Source organism: Rattus rattus, chromosome 2 (assembly GCF_011064425.1).
Source record: "Rattus rattus isolate New Zealand chromosome 2, Rrattus_CSIRO_v1, whole genome shotgun sequence".
NCBI lineage: Eukaryota > Metazoa > Chordata > Mammalia > Rodentia > Muridae > Rattus > Rattus rattus.
In genome coordinates this window covers 954517-970876 of record NC_046155.1, presented here as the reverse complement: position 1 = coordinate 970876, position 16360 = coordinate 954517, and the positions used below count along the sequence as shown (strand labels likewise).

General features: G+C 53.5%; 1 protein-coding gene across 1 annotated transcript; it reads right to left on the bottom strand.

The window, feature by feature from the left end:
* Positions 1–3034: 3034 nt before the first annotated feature.
* On the bottom strand, positions 3035–13866 carry Rps6ka4 (ribosomal protein S6 kinase A4). Its single transcript, XM_032896496.1, has 17 exons — positions 13722–13866; positions 13563–13634; positions 12680–12898; positions 12473–12588; positions 11347–11454; positions 11048–11128; positions 10872–10975; positions 10619–10769; positions 8696–8860; positions 6067–6195; positions 5758–5891; positions 5577–5670; positions 5099–5272; positions 4813–5007; positions 4409–4568; positions 4121–4284; positions 3035–3969 (listed from the first exon to the last, which is right to left on the bottom strand). The coding sequence occupies exons 1-17, from the start codon at positions 13774–13776 to the stop codon at positions 3769–3771; spliced, it is 2322 nt and encodes a 773-aa protein (XP_032752387.1). The 5' UTR covers positions 13777–13866; the 3' UTR covers positions 3035–3768.
* Between the last annotated feature and the right edge of the window lie 2494 nt (positions 13867–16360).

Here is a 16360-nt window from a genome sequence, read left to right as displayed (position 1 = left end):
ATGGCAATAGTTTATGCCAGTGAGTGTCTGAGTGTCTGACGATATGAGTCAGTTTCCTAACTTTGTTTTTAAAGCCCAGGATCACCTTGAACTTGATATGTAGCTGAGGATGACCAGGGATGACCAAGGCTGACCTTGAACTCCTGATCCTCCTTGCCTTCAGTTCACCTCCTAAGTGCAAGGACTGTGTGTGCCACCACATCTGTTTTACACAGTTCTGTCATTCTATCAACGTTATACCAGACCCCACACACACCTCTCTTTAGACCAGGTCTTTCCAGACAGCCCTGGCTGTTATGGAACTCACTGGCCTCAAAGTCACCAAGATCTGCCTGCCTCTCTCCCTCCTGGGTCCCAGGATTAAAGGCAAGGACAACCATGCCTACCCCCATTTCCCTATCTTAAATGAGACTCCCACTTGTAGTACACAGGAAAGGCCCTGCACACTGGGAGAACCCAGTGAGCACTTGGTGGCTGGGTGCTCACACTCTGATTCCTGCTGGTTCCCAAGCTACTGATTTTGATGGAAAGAGAAGTCTGGACTATTGGGTGGCTTGCTCATGTCACAGAATCAACAACCAACAACGCCAGAGTCAGAATGACAGATAGCTCATCTCTGAGGGAACTTGTCCTTACCCCTCCAGAGCACAGATGAGCACCCCAGAGCACCCAGAGGTACATTCCCTGAGGTTGCCATCCACCTGTACCAGCAGCCCTGCCTCCAAAACCTGCCTAGCTTCACCCTGGCACTGGAAACTCCAGGAACCCCACTCCCATTTCCAGGCATCCAGGTACATAGCAGGAAGGTCTGCCTTCCCACAGCACAGCTCAGGAAGCATAGAGGAAGCCATCCAGACAAGGCTGGGACAGCATAGCCACGCACCAGCAAGGGTGCTCAGACTCAGCTGCCCCAGAAATCATTGCACTGAGGGGAGGCTGGGCTCGCTGACAGGTCACTGAAGGAGCTGCTAAGCCTCCTCCTCCCCATCCAAGGAGCCTTGAAATGCCAAGTCCATGTCCATAGCTAACCAACTGGGCCACAGCCATAAGCCAATCAGCAAATGGCATTCTCAACTAAAATGATTATCGGCATCCAATAGAGTACAGATCCAGATTTCCTAAGAGCCTGATTTCAGTTTGTAGCCAGAGCTTGCTGGGCCCCATCTTGCCCTAAGGCAGCAGTTCTCAACCTGTGGGTTGTGACCCCTTTTGGGGTGTTGAATGACCCTTTCACAGGGGTCGCCTAAGATCATCAGCAAACCCAGATCCTTGCATTATGATTCCTAACAGGGGCAAAATTACAGTTAGGAAGTAGCAACGAAAATAATTCTATGGTTGGAGGTCACCCCAACATGAGGGATTGAATTAAAGGGTCGCAACGTTAGGAAGGTCGAGAGCCACTGCTTTACAGAGTTCCCCAGGCCCAAATACTGCTAGAGGCTGACTAAAGAGGGAGCATTGAAGAACACAGTCCAGCGCACTGTTCTTACCCAGATCGGGCCTGGCCAGAAGTTGAGCCGAGTTCATAGTTTCAAAAGCCTCAGATGGGCTTGTATTTTTGCGTAAGTGAGTTAAAGTTGAGTTATCAACTTTAGTCACAAACTTGGCCAGAGCTTCTGAGACCCATATATGAGATGAATTTGGCTTGTGTCAAAAACCCAAGAGCAGGGCTGGAGACATGGCTCTGAAGCTAAGAGCACCTACCGCTCTTCCAAAGGACCTGGGTTTGAGTTCCAGCACCCACACGGTGGCCCACACTGCTTTATGACTCCAGTTCCAGGGGGATCTGCCCCCCACCCCGCTGATTTCAAGTGGTGGTGCACGCGTGTGGTACACAGACATACAAGCTGAAACACCCTACACGTAAAGTAAAAGTAAGGGGGGAAAAATGAAAGATTTTTTGAAGGCCCGGGAGATGGGTGAGTGCTGTCCTAGCATGCACAAAGCACCAGGTCCATCATGGTGGTGTCCGTGCTCCGGAAATAGAAGCAACAGAGTAAGGAATTCCAGGACCAGATACTCCTCAGCTACATAGTGAGTTCCAGAAAAGCCTGGGCTAGTGGATCTCAAAAAGCAAAAGCAAGCTGACAGGGGTGGAGTGTGGGATTAGCAGAAAGGGTGGGAGGCTAGCTGAGTAAATTATAAACCCCAGGATCCACACAAATGTGGATGGTGGCCCAGAAGGCTAAGTAGGGATCTCTGGAGTGAGCTGGCTGACTAAACCAGCCCTCTCTGCAATCTCTGGATTCAGTGAGGAAGACGGAGGATAACTGAAAAAGACTCCCAATGTCGACCTTGGCTTTCTGCACAAATGCACACATCCACCTGAACATATGTGCGCCCGCGTTAATATAAACTGGCAAACACATGCAAATGAGACAAAATGATGGGCCTGGGGAGCCAAGTCAGTCTGCGAAGTGCTGCAGTAGGAGGACATGAGTTGGAATCCCAAAAGCCACATAAAAAACCAGGTCTGGCATGGGAGCCTGCCCAGGTAGGTCAGCTCAGGTTCAGTGAGACACTGTCTCAAAAAATAAAGATGGGGCTCACAAGGTGGGACACACTTTGAAAGCAAGCATTTGGGAAATGGAGGCAGATATATCTCACTGAGGCCAACCTGGTCTACATACTGAGTTCTAGGACAGCCAGCACTATGTAGAGACCCTGTCTTAAAATTAATTAGCAGGGGGAGGGAGGCACACTTGCTTTTAGTCCCAGCACTTGGGAGGCAGAGACAGACAGATCTCTGGATCTCTGTGAGTTCAAGACCAGGTGGTCCACAGAGCAAGTTCTAGGACAGCCAGGCCTACACTGAAAAAACCCTGGTTTGGAATGAATTAATCAAAGATGGAGAGAAATGGAGGGAAAATGATCTATAAGGACCTCAGGGCTATACACACAAACACACACATACGCACGCATACCTGCATACTCGGATGCACACCAACACAGAGCTACGTGACACCGTCTCAAAGGCCCACCTGCCCCTCTAACTCTGGTTCCAGACATCCTCACCATGAACACAAACCGCAGGTCCACGTGCAGCACTGAATGGAGTTTTATTTTAAAGTCAAAGGCACAGCCTCGAGGGGCTGAGGCAGTGACTGTGGATGCCCAGTACAGAACCCCATGGCTCCACCTGCAGCTAGAAGCAGCTGTGCCAATGAGGAAGGGTGAGTGAGAAAGGGGCTCCCCTTGTAGGGGCACCTGCCTCCTTTCTTACCCCCACTGGGGAGAAGCCAGTGACGTAAAAGTGATGTATCTCAGAAATGTCTAGAGGCCCCCATGGTCTCCTTCTCATCCCCAACACAGGTCTTTGGTGGACATCATTGCACACGGTCCATAAAGTGACATTGATGGGTACCCCCTCCTAGGAGCAAAGTCCCAGGGAAGCACAGGACGGGGGCTCCTGATCTCTACCCCATGGCAACTGTGTACTTAGGGACAGGATAGGATGCCTTTCTAAGCAGAGTAGCCCCTGGAAGGGGCTTTCTCTCTCCTGATGAGGCAGCATCGGGAGCGGGGAGGGGAAGCCCAAACCCCACTTTGCTCATGACACTTGCTTCCCTGTGTCCCCAATTCTTATCTGGTAAGACATTTTTAAAAAAAATCTCTGCTTATAAAAATACTTCTGCTCTGTCTAGAAGTGGGTGGGGAGGGGAGGGCAATTCCTGGGGATCAGAGTGGGAGCTGCTGCCCAAAGTCTGGTGGCAACACCAGGCTCCCGGGTCAGAACTCCTAAAGGGAAGGGGGTCACAGTGGCGGGAGCTAGGAAGGGGACAAGGGGCCGTTGGCTCGGCGAGTTGTCCCCTTGGAGGCAGAGGCTGGTAGGCGACCCGAGGAGGCAGGCACGGGGGAGCCGCGGCGGGAGGCGGCCGCGCTCCGGAGCTTCTGCTTGCGCCTTTTGGCCAGCGGCGCGTTCTCCACACTCTTCAGAAAGAAGCCCTCGCGCTTTCCTCGGTTAAACGCCTGGGAAAGGAGAGGATGAATGTCCCACCCCGCCAGATTTGGGTTTGCTAATCCTCGCCTTGGCATGCATCCCACAGTGCCCGGATCTACAAGCCCCAGGCCTTCAAACCCATCAAAGGCGGGCTCCGCCCACCAGCGGCCTGCCCCTTACCATGAAAGTGGCATTGAGCCCGGAGCGCACTGCTGGCCCAGAGGACTCCAGCACATCCGGCGTGCGGAGCGGGGGCGAGGAGCGCGCACTGCCGTCCTGAAGCCACGAGCTGCTACGCAGCCCCTCCAGCTTCAGCCGCTTGGCCGGGTCCACTGTCAGTAGCCCTGGTGGTAAGGCAGGGGCATGCTGGGAAGGGAGACTCACTCTGCTCCTGTACCCTGATCCAGCGATTCGCCTGCCTCATGACCTTCCCTCCCTAACCATGCCCTAAGTCCTCCAGCTCCGCACCTCGGACCAGCTCCTTGGCTTCCTCCGAAACACCTTGCCAGGCTTCCCCGTCCAGAGAGAAGCGCCCTTCACGGATCTTGCACATGATCTCAGCTGCCTGGCTCTGTCCACCCTGGCCAGAGGCCCCTTGGAAGGGAACCTGTCCAGACAGCATCATGTACTAGGAGGAAATAAAGGATTGAGACAAGTCCAGGCTGCAAGGGGAAGGGTGCACCCTCACCCGCTCACAGCACCACCACCCTCTCTGCTCCAGGGACTCAAAAGTGATATACCCCCAATCCCAGTATCAGAATACCTGCTTTGCATCCTGGCCTCAAAGACATGCTACTCCCACTAACAGACCTGGTCCCCTACGTCAGGCTAACCATCAGGAAAATTAATCCCAGCTCCTCCGAGAACCTTACCAGAATGACACCCAGGCTCCAAAGATCACAGGACTCGTCGTACCCCTGCTGTGCCAGCAGCTCGGGTGCAGCGTACTGCAGTGTGAAGCAAGGCGTCTGCATGGGCCCCGCCGGGCTCTGGGGCCGCAGTCTCGCGAACCCAAAGTCGATGATCTTCACCGGGGCCCCAGGAGTGTCGTCTGCGTACAAGATGTTCTACCGGAGGGAGGCGGGCGACAGTCAGGGGCAGCAGAGCCCAGTACAGGTGCCAGGCAGTCCTGCTCCACCGCCCGGGTCTCGCACCCACCTCGGGTTTCAGGTCACGGTGCACCACGCCCGCCTCCTCATGCATGAAGCTCACGGCTGACACCAAGCTCCGAAGGATCTGGCTAGCCTCGGACTCGCTGAAGAGTCGCTTCTTGCGGATGTGCTCCAGCAGCTCCCCGCCCCGCAGCAACTCCAGGACCAGATAAGTGTGTAACTGCAGAAGGCGAGAGGCGGGTCCCTGCCACTGCCTGCCCTCCCAGATATCTCAGGAGTCCCATATTCTTGTACACACCACCCCCAAAACCAACAGCTTTTCAGGACCTCATTTTTATCCAAGTTTAACCACCCCCATCTCATAAGCCCCGCTTCCTGAACGTCCTTCTCACATTCCTTTCCGCTCCATCCTCAGCAGTGTCCCGTAGTCCTCAGGCCCTATACCCCTCGGATCCCACTTCTGGGGTCTCTCTCTTCTCTACCATCCCCTACTCCACAGGCTGCCCCTAACAAGCGTTGGTCACCTGGTCGTGAAGCACCTCATGCAGGTTCACCACGTTGGGGTGTGACTGGCACAAGCGAAGGGCAGCTACCTCGCGCTGAGTGTTCTCCTCCAGCCTGGGAAAAGGCACGAGGGGTTACAGTGGCCTACTGGGCCCTTATTCCTAGCCCTCGCTGGTGGGCTCTGCCCACAGAGGCTCCCACCTGCGGCTGAGGATCTTGACGGCAAATTCCTGACCACTCTGGCGCTGGCGACATCGCCGACACACAGAGAAGCTGCCCTGCCCCAGCGCTGGCTCCCGAAGGTCCAGCTCATACTGCTGGAAAAAAGGCGAGTCCTGGAGGTAAAGGGGGATCATTAGATTCTTACACTGAATATGAGCAACCGTGTGATGGCCGGCGGCCTGCCTACACCCAAACCATATCAACAGCAACCGGTGGGACCCGGCCATTGACAACCAACCCAGAGGACTCCAACAAAGCCAATACCATCTCCACCCCGGGCCAGCCCACCTGCATCATGGCACTCCTGGCAACTGCTGCCCTGCCAGGCCTGTATCCAGCACCAGGTGCCGCCAGCACATCAGCCATCACTGCGTTGTTGTGGTCAAAGAGTATGGAAGGAGCCACGAAGGAGTATCCCTGCAAAGGAGAGTGTGGGGGTGGATGCCCAGGGGGCGGGGCTGAGTTCATCCCCAGAGGGGCCGTTAGGGGCATTCTTACAACTGGGCGCACACAGCCTGTGTGGACGACCGTGTTTATGCTCACTTGGAGCCATGCCTACCCTCCTAGTGTGGGACACCCACACTTCTGTCATCACAGTGACCGGCTTCTACCCCCAAAGCACCTAGCACAGACTAGTGGCCCAGGACTGTACACAAGGGCTGCACCTGTTGTCATGCACACTTAGCTTAAGATAATTCAGCAATATCTGCTAAGGGGGAAAAACAACGCTCTACCCTTTCAAGCCAGATGCTGGCCTCCTCTGGGAAGGGAGGGTTGCCGGGAAAGGCAAGCAGCTAACAGCATAGAAAGCCAGTCTTTGCCTTTCCCATAGACCCGCGTCCTTGCAATCTCAAAGTTCTGTTGTTGTTATGGTTTTGTTTTTGTTGTTATTGTTTGGGTTTGTCAATTTGTTTTGTGCTTACTGTGTGGACCAGGCTGGTCTGAATTCACAGAGATTCCCAGGGGCTATGCCTCCTGAGTGCTGAGATTAAAGGCCTGTGCCACCATTGCCCGGTCTTCGCCTTGTCTTGAGACAGGGTCATGTTACATAGCCTTGGTCGGCCTGGTACTCACAATGTAGCCCAGGCTGACCTCAAACTCACATCCCTCCTCCTGCCTCAGTCTCCCAGTGCTGGAATTACAAGTGTTCATTACCATGCAACGCTATCGGTTTCTTTAGGCCAGACTCCATGTGGCTAGCACTTTCTCCTGTTAAGCTCACTGGGGATTCCCAGTGCCCAGACCACATTATGGGGGCTCAACAGAGACTCCCTCTGCGCCTCAGCCCTCCGAGTGCTGGGATGGCCAGTGTGATACCGTCATAACGGTCTGGCTCTGTCAAACTCCATGGTGTTCTGTTTTATTTAATATGCTTATACTATGTTCTACAGGCTTGACCTGAGCCCTAGGCCTGAGAGACACAGGGATTAATCCCAATCCTTAGGGGCTTCCAAACCAGTCATGTCAAATCGCTCAGCAGTAGGTGCTGGGCCCAAGGGCAGTGCACAGGAAAGGAAATCTCAGAGAGCCAGGTGGTTTGAGCAGACGGGGAGCTCATCGGTTCTGGGGGAGGCAAAATAGAGGTGTGCCTGGGAGCCCCTAGAAAGTGCAGTGGTACTGTGTGGAGCAGCAGGTAGGAGAAGCTGACACAGGACCACATCTCCCCTGGCCCTGGACCAAGCTAAGGCAAGCCTCAGCACTCAGCCCTGAGTTTCTAAGCCAGTGTGCTAGGCTATGGGACAGCCATAGCATCTCCTCCTGAGTGCCCACTTAGCAATTTTGAAAATTATTAATAATTTTTGAGACTGAGTCTCATATATCCCAGGCTGGTCTCAGAACTCCATATGTAGCTAAGGATGACCCTGAACTCCTGACCCTCTTGCCTCTGCTTCCTGAGTGCTAGGATTACAGGTAGCAGCAACAGCCCTGCTTATGCAGTGCTAAACCCAAGCTTCACATACGCAAAGCAAGCTCTCTGCCAACTGACCTACATCCTCCACCCTTAATAATTTAAAGCACTACTTTTCAATTTATTTATTCTATACCTGTGGGTGTTTTGCCTGCATGCATGTCTATTCACATCTGTGCAGTGCCCTCAGAGGCCAGAAGAGGGCGTCAGATTCCCCTAAACCTAGAGTTGCAGATGGTTGTGGGTGCTGGGATTTGAACTCCTGTCATCTGCAAGAGCAGAGCTCTTAACTATTGAGTAATCTCTCTAGACCCTAGATAACATGGAAATGGTGGAATGGAAAGAAAATGAAAAGCCAGGCCCGGAGGCACTGACCCGGACTTCAGCTACCTGGGAGACTGAAGCAGTAAAGTAGAAAGTTCAAGGCCAGCCTAGGCAACTCAGCAAAACCATGTCTCAAAATAAAAAAGGGGCTAGTGCATGGCTCATGGCAGAGCACTCCTTAGCACAAAGAAGGCTCCATGTTTAGTTTCCAGTATAAAAGGGGGACAAGGGCTGGAGAGATGGCTCAGCGGTTAAGAGCCCTGGCTGCTCTTCCAGAGGTCCTGGGTTTGATTCCCAGCACCAGCATGGTAGCTCACAAGGGTCTGCAATGCAGTCCCAAGGGATCTGAAGCCTTCTTCTGACCTCCTTGAGCGCCAGGCATGTTCGTGGTGCATAAACATACAAGCAGACAAAAATCCTATGCACGTAATAAATAAGTAAAACATAAATGAATAAAGGTTTGAAAAGGGTGAGCAGGTGCTCGTAGGGCACACAAAGCCATCGAACACAGCGAGAGGGACTTCTGTAACTGACAGCATCAGGCAGCCCTAGGAAGTGGAACAGTCTGGGGAGATGTGTCCTCAGAGTAACCCAGGGTCTGGGCAGTGACTTTGCCAGCAGGACTGAAGCGGGCAACAGTGTCCTGCACCTGCTCCATCTGGAGTCTTGTGGCTTCCCACTCACCTGAAAGATCCTAGGGTCCCCAGGTGGAGGGCTGCCAGCAGGGGAGTAGACAGGCTCCAGCCGAGTGAATTCCTCTGCAAAATTCCCCACATCCAGCTCTGAGCGGATCTGGGGCCGGAATGGGGCTGGGATCTTTCTGGCAGCCAGAGCAACCCAATCCAGACCCTGGGGAGGAAGGTCAAGGGTGAGAGGTGAGAACAAACTGATTCGCTCTGCTTCCTCTTGTGGTATGGAACAGAACCTTTCAGGCTGAGTGACTACTTTATAACGACACAGCCGTGATATGAGTTACTCCATTTTGAGTCTAACTCCTGAGAAAGAATGAACGTTACATCTCGTTTATACAAGTAAACAACCGCCATCTGCCAGCACAGCCAGAGGCACAAGCTGATAAATATTTGTCTCTAATAAATAAGGACACCTGAAAATGCAGCAAGCTTGAGCTGAGGGCAAAGCCCGGCTGGCAGTGTGCTTCCCTAGATGTGCACAGAACCCCAGTCTGGTCCTCAGGATACATCACCTGGGTGTGCCTATAATCCTAAAACTGGGGAGGTGGAGGCAGGAGAATCAGAAACACAAGGTTATCCTCAGCTACACAGGGAGCTTGAGTCCCTGGTGGGAGGTCAGAAAAATCGGACCCATGAGCATATCACATCTAAAGGAAGTCTTGTGGCACTTGGACCAGTGACTGGAGAATTGATACTTCTAACTACAAGGAGACTAAAAGCGTGGGTGAGACTCTCCCTGGACGAGGCACTCACCTCCAAGCCTCACAGTCTGAGTTTGCTCCCTGGAACACACATATGGAAGGAGAAAACCGATTCCTACAAGTCGTCCTCCCTTCTGGGAGTGAGCACCTGCCCTTTATGTGTTTAAGCTAATGTGACAGGACTAACTAAGCTTCTGCCAGCATCCATTTCCTGTCTTTTTAGCACCATAATCCCTACACAACCCAGATGCCTCATCTTACAGACACTTCCTTGTACCTGGTTGTGCCCAATAGCTTGCAAGCAAAGACTGTCAGGTGGAGTCTAGGAAAGCACCTTGAAGAGAAGGTGAGAAACTTGCAAACCCTGCTCTTCCTCCTCCTGCTTCCTTCCTGGGAAGCAGTCTACGTGGTTAGCCCTTTGGAGTCACAAAGCAACCCTAGGAATGGGTGCCACATCTCAATATGGAGGAACGGGGGGGGGGGAGAACACGGTCTGGATTTCCTTCATGTAAGAAGAAGCTTCTCCTCACCGCCATCCCTTTGTATGTGCACACATATATGTATGTGTATTTGTATGTGTGCAGTGTCAGGTAAGTGTGTATCTGAATAGCCTCCAAAGAGCTTATCCATAGAAAGGGCAGAAGGGAGAGGACACGTTTCAAGTGTCAAGCCTCAAAGACCTTGGGGCTTCTGCAGGATGGTCCCAGCATGCAGTCTGACTTGGGGCTGTTCCCGAAATTCCCTGAAGGAAGTGGACCCTGGTCAGCTTCATTCTGGGGTCCACTCCTGCCCATGCCTCTACCTGGGGCCATGCTGGCCAGGGAGAGGAGGACTCGGGTCTGAGAGCAACCCTGGAGGCCCTCCAAGGCTGGGGTCCCAGCACGGAGGCAGAAAGCCTGGCCGCAGGAGATACCCACAGATGGATGCTCTCATTGCCATGTCTGATAGATGGCAAATCCGATGCCTATATATAAACAGAAGAAGACAACGGCTAGGAAAACCCACGCGATGAGGTCAAATGTGAAGGCTTCGTGCCAGTTCACGCATCCCCAGGGATCTGCGCAGCGAGTGTTCTGAGGACAGTGGAGTCTGCGTGTTCTGCCCTTTGACCCCTTATTGTGCGTAACGTCAGAAAAGAATACATGTGTGTTCCCCATGCTGCAGCCCAGCCTACAGAGGCGAAGGATCTAGGAAGTCACAGGTTAAAGCCTCACCTGGAAAAAGAGGTGACTCTTGACTTCCTGTGCACCCTGGGGACCTGCGCCCAACCTCTTCTTAGGGTCCTTGCACAGCAGACGCTGTAGCAGGTCCTGTGCCACAGGCCCAATCCGGGGAGGGAAGGGAGGGGAGCACTTCAAGATCCGTCTGGGAGGATGGGTGGGGTGTCAGGGGCAGCAAGCCCCCTCCCAGCCCAGCCCAGGCAGGCCGTATAGCCCTCAGCTACCCTCCATGACCTGTACAACTTACCGAGACACCTCAGCCTGAGTGTTCCTTTCTCCCTCCAGTGTGAAGGGTGAGGCTCCTGTCAGCAGCTCGAAGAGCAGGATACCCAGGCTCCACCAGTCCACAGCCTATGGGGCAGGGTCAGAGTGAAGGCCTTGTGCACTAGCTCCACCCCTGCCATCTTCACCCTGACAACCCACCTTGCCATGTCCAGCCTTGCTTCGGATGATTTCGGGAGCCATGTACTCGATGGTGCCACAGAAGGAGAAGGTTCGCTCTTTCTGGGAAGCCAAGAGGACCCATTTGGATACCTCAACTTCACCCGTACCCCAAAGGCCCTAAAAACTTAGAGCAGAACTTGCTCAACTTTAGAAGACTCGGAACAAAACAGTGGGAACCTTGTACCCAACTACTCTGCAGCGCCCGGGGGGCTGATATGGAGGGAGCACAACAAAGGCCTATCTGGAAGCACCATGGGCAGAGCTTGCCATCCACTCACCTCCTCAGTCAGGAACTCCTTGCTCAAACCAAAGTCTGTGAGGACAATGTGACCTTCAGAGTCAAGTAAGACGTTCTCCAGCTTCAGGTCCCTGTAGATGATGCCCAACTGGCAGGAACAGAGGAGACATTGAGTGCTGCCCTGATAGTCGCCGTACACATTCCTGCAGGTCCCCACTTAGGATACAGAGGTGCCCTGAAGATCTCCAGGGCAGGATGAGGCCGGGGCAGGGCTAGTTATTAGTTAAGAAAAGCCACTGGATCCAGGCATGTAAGCACACACCTGCCATCCTAGTTGACAGAAGGCTATGATAGGAGGCCAGCCTAGGCTACTCATCGACTACCAGGAGAGCTGGGTTACAAAGTGAGACTCTCAAAACAAAACAACAAACGAAGAAGAAAAGGAAGAAGAGAAAAGAGAAAAAAGTGAGTGCTGGGGCTGGGTGGGACTGGTTAGTAGAGTACCTAGCATGAGGTCCTCAGCTGGATCCCCAGCACCCCAAGAAACTGGGCGTGATGGACAAGCCTGTACTCTCAGTTTCAAAGAGATAGGAGTTGCAGGGTCAGAAGTTTAAGGTCTTTCTTGACTACATAGGGATTTCAAGGCCAGCCTGGGCTACGTGAGATGGCTAAGGGCCACCGAGAAGGCTCAGCCGACAGTGCTGACACTCTGAGATTGATCCCCAGCATCCATGTAACAGTGGAAGGAGATCATTAATGTCACAGAATCTGACCCACATATGTGCTCTGGCACATATGCACATACACTTACCACACATGTACACAATAAAATCGAATAAGAAGGGAATCAAGAAGGGCCACCAAAGGGATAAATCGAGAAGTCCTGTGCACAGGCCTCCAAGAGTGTAAACAAAAAGCCCCATTTCAGAGGTCTTGGGGACTGAGGTCTGAGGTCACCACTTAAGGAAGTCTGATGAGGGTTAGCCTAAGTTCCTGTTGAAGGAAAGCCCCTTCCAGAAGTCTGTGGAGCAGAAGACCCTCCAGGTTGTGCCAAGGCAAGCAGTTTTTTCAAGATCCCCACCCAGGCCACCCCATGAAACAGGAAGCCCCTCATTAGGTTCAGGGCAGTCCCCAGAGAGCAGCCAAAAGCCAGGGCCCTCTCCTACCTTGTGCAGGTGCTCCAGGGCCAGCACAATCTCTCCCCCGTACACTCGCACCTCAGCCTCCTTGAAGTACTGGCGCTGGTACAGGTGAGTGAACATCTCACCACCGCTCACATAGTCTGGGGGTGCAGGAAAAGTTTAGATGTTCCCCTACAAGGTAGCCTAACGACTCCCATCGCCCTCCAAAGCTAAGATATGACAGGCTCTCACCCAGGATGAGGTGCAGTTTGGCGTCCGTCTGGAAGGCGTAGTGCAGTGTGACCAGGAATGGTGCCTGGCGTACCAGCTCCAGCACTGAGCGTTCGGTGCGGGTATGCTCCTGCGTCTTGGCGCGCTGCACCAACGCCGCCTTGCGAAGCACCTTCATGGCATAGAGCTTGCCCGCATCGTGCCCACCCGCCTTCCGCACCAGGAACACCTTCCCGTAGGCTGTGGGAGCAGCAAGCAAGCGGTTGGAAGGTGGGCTGTAAGTGCGAGGGCGGTGCAGACTGGTAGGAAGAGGGGTGCAAAAGGCTGACAGAGCCTTCTAAGGAAAAGGTGAGCCCTCCCTGGAGGGTGCTCAGTTAAGCTCCAGAAGCAATGTGCAGTGCAAACTAGCCTGGGGAGCTTGCAACTCCAGAAGGCCTGCGGGGCGGGGAGGGGGCGGGGCACGTGCAAACCTGGGATGATCAGAGAGCTGAGAAAAGATGAAAACGCTGGCACGGAGGCAGAGGCGCGCTCCTAGACAGCGTAGGGATGTGCAAACCCAGACTGGGGGATTTGCAAAATACAAGAGTGGGGCTCGCAAGGAAAGAAGGGGGAGAAGCTATGCAAAGCCCTTGGGAGGGAGTCAAAACCCCAAAGAGACTAGGAAATCGCGGCAGGGGGCATGCACACACAGGACTTTGTAGAGAACAGTCCTGTCAACGCGGACGCCCTGCAAGTGGGCACGGAACCCTGGTACGGTAGGGCGGGGCGGGCAAGGGGTGCTCTGCCGGGAAAGGGTGGGGGGACCTCCCCAGCAGCCAGGCCCAGGCCCGGGGCCAGGCGAGTGGGCGGGCAGAAGGCCCAAAGTACCATGCCAGGGCACTAGCCCAGTGAACGCAGTTCTCACCTCCCGTGCCCAGCACCTTGAGCAGCGCGAAGTTCTCCACGCTCACCTTCTCCTCATGCCCGGTCAGGTTGGCTGCGGGCACAGGGGGGCGAATGAGCCCAGCGGGTCGCTGACTCTTGCCACCCGTCCCGGGCAGCCGCCTCGGGATCCGGCACCCACCTTCGGTGATCTGCAGCTCCACGGCGCAGCCCTCATCCTCATCCTCGTCTCCCATGGCGGGCCGGTCGCTGGGGCCCGCGCGGCTGGGGCTCCGGGCGGCGCCGGTTACATGGCGGCTCCGGCCGGGGCGGGTGCTTCCTGGTGCCGCCTCCGGGGCCGAGCGGGCGCCGGCACCGCCTCCCGGCTCCCCGCCCCGTGCGGCCTGAGTCAGGCGGCTGGAACGTGACAGAACGGGGCTGCGGGTGGGAAGCCTGAGAGGGTGGCAGGGTCTCCCGGCCCCGGGACCGGTGAGAGCCGTGCGGGGCCTTTGGATGGCATGTGGCTGCAGCGGGAGAAAGCCTCCTAGCCTGGCGTCGGTCCCACAGAATATGGAGGACACTAGAGGTCTGTGTCCCAGGATTTGAGGAGGGCTGCCCACCCAGGCTTATGGAGCCCTCCCTCCCACGTGGCAGCCTCACCTCTTCTGCTCCTCTGAGCCAATTGACACAAATCACAGCCCACCTACCTCTTTAGGACCACTCGTTAAGCTCAGCAAATACAGTAGGGGTCTTTCTATTCCCTGCACATGGGGGCCCTAGGCTCTTGATGCTGAGTGGGTATTGGGCATCTTGAGAGTGCACTTCAAAAACAGGAAGCCACTTTTCATGGGTAAAGTTACTTTTGCCCCAAAGGAGACCATCTGAGTTGAATGCCTGGTTCCCTCCCACATGGTAGAAAGAACCGACTTCCACACGCTGCCTTTAGATCTAAATGCCTGCACCTACATACAATGCAAACATATGGCATAATATAAAATAAATGTAATTTCGAAAAGAATTAAAGAGGGAGCCTGCAGGGCTGATTGCTCAAGGACCCCACTCCACCTATCCCGGGGAGCCCCACCCTCCCTCCGGCAGCCTCAGGTGCCCTGACTCACATCCTGCCACCCAGCCTAATTGTCCCTGTATTAGTTAGCTTCTTTGTTGCTGCGATAAAACATTCTGACTGAAAGCAGCTTGGTTTACAGGTTACAGTCCGTAACTGAGGGAAGTCAAGGCAGGAACTCAAGGCTGGAACCTGGAGATGGGAACTGAAGCAGAGACCATAGAGGAACACTGCTTATGAGGAGCACTACTGCTTGTGAGGAGCACTGCTGCTTGTGGGGAGGAACACTGCTGCTTGTGAGGAGCACTGCTGCTTGTGAGGAGGAACACTGCCGCTTGTGAGGAGTACTGCTTCTTGTGAGGAGGAGCACTGCCGCTTGTGAGGAGCACTGCATCCCTTGACTTGCTTAGCTAGCTTTATTACATAACCTGAGCCCATCTACCTAGGAATGTACCACCCACAGTGACTTAAACCCTCCTATAATCAATTAGCAATCAAGAAAATGTCTCCTCCAAGACGCCCATAGGCCAGTCTGATGGAAGCAATTCCTCAGCTATGAGGTTCCCTCTTCCTAGGTGTCTAGTTTGAAAAAAGAACTGTGACATTTCACCCCTTTAACCTGTCTCTGCTAGAGCATAACCTTTCCTTTCTTATTTGTCCCTAAGATCCTAGGTTAATATCGCAATATAAAAAAATGTTAGCCAGGGGAGGGGGAGGGGCTAGGGGGCTGACAGACAGGAAAATGGGAAAGGGAATAACATTTAAAATGTAAATAAGAAATACCCAATTTAATAAAAATGGAAGAAAAAATAAAAATTTTAAAAAAAAAGTTAGCATACACCTTTAATCCCAGCACTCAGGAGGCAGAGGCAAGTTTCAGATCAGCCTGGTCTACAGAATGACTTCCAGGACAACCAGGGCTACACAGAGAAACCCTGTCTTTAAAAAAAAATTACAATAACCTGATAGTCTAGATTAAGTCTAGATTATCTTTTTTTAAAAAATCTAGTCTCTTAAATGTGGGCTACTGTAAAATCTAAAATACATACTTTCTTATTTCAAAAGAGAAGAAAGGACCCAGACACAATCAGATCAAGCAAAACCCAACATCGAGTCATGCTATCAAAGTCAGTACCCAGCATGTGGGACTCACACATGCTCTTCTAGCCCCAAATCACTGAAGCAGCTCTGCTCTGCTGCCTGCCTTCCACAGAACACATGGTTGTCTTGAAGGCTGGAGCCAGTCCCTCTGCACAACTGCTGCTGTCCTTGGCACTTGACTCACAGTCCTGGCAACCCCCATATCCTCAGGTCCCTGCTGCACCTGAGACTGCAATTTCACCAGCGACCTCCTGGCCTCCCCTCAGGGATCTGACCCTGCCTCAGCTGTTCTCCATGACCCTTTCATGCCTTCAAAACCAGTACCATTTGGAAGCCTCTTACACATTGCTGGCCAAGTTCTGTTGACAGCTTAAGATGTGGCCTTGGCCCCCACTAGGCCACAGCTTCTGTGTGGTGACCCTGAGAAACACTTCCCAGAAGACTTTGCCTTAGTGATGCTGGTTTCTTACTAGTAGCAGCTGTTTTTTTTTCAGCACTAGCTAACAAACATCCATAATCCCAGTAAATCAAAGGTTTTCACTGATTTTTCCCCCCTGGTTTTTTGAGATGGGACTTCTCCGTGTAGCCCCGGCTCTCCTGGAATTCATTCCATAGGCCAGGCTGGCCTCAAACTCAGATCTGCCTGCCTCTGCCTCCTGGATGCTGGAATCAAA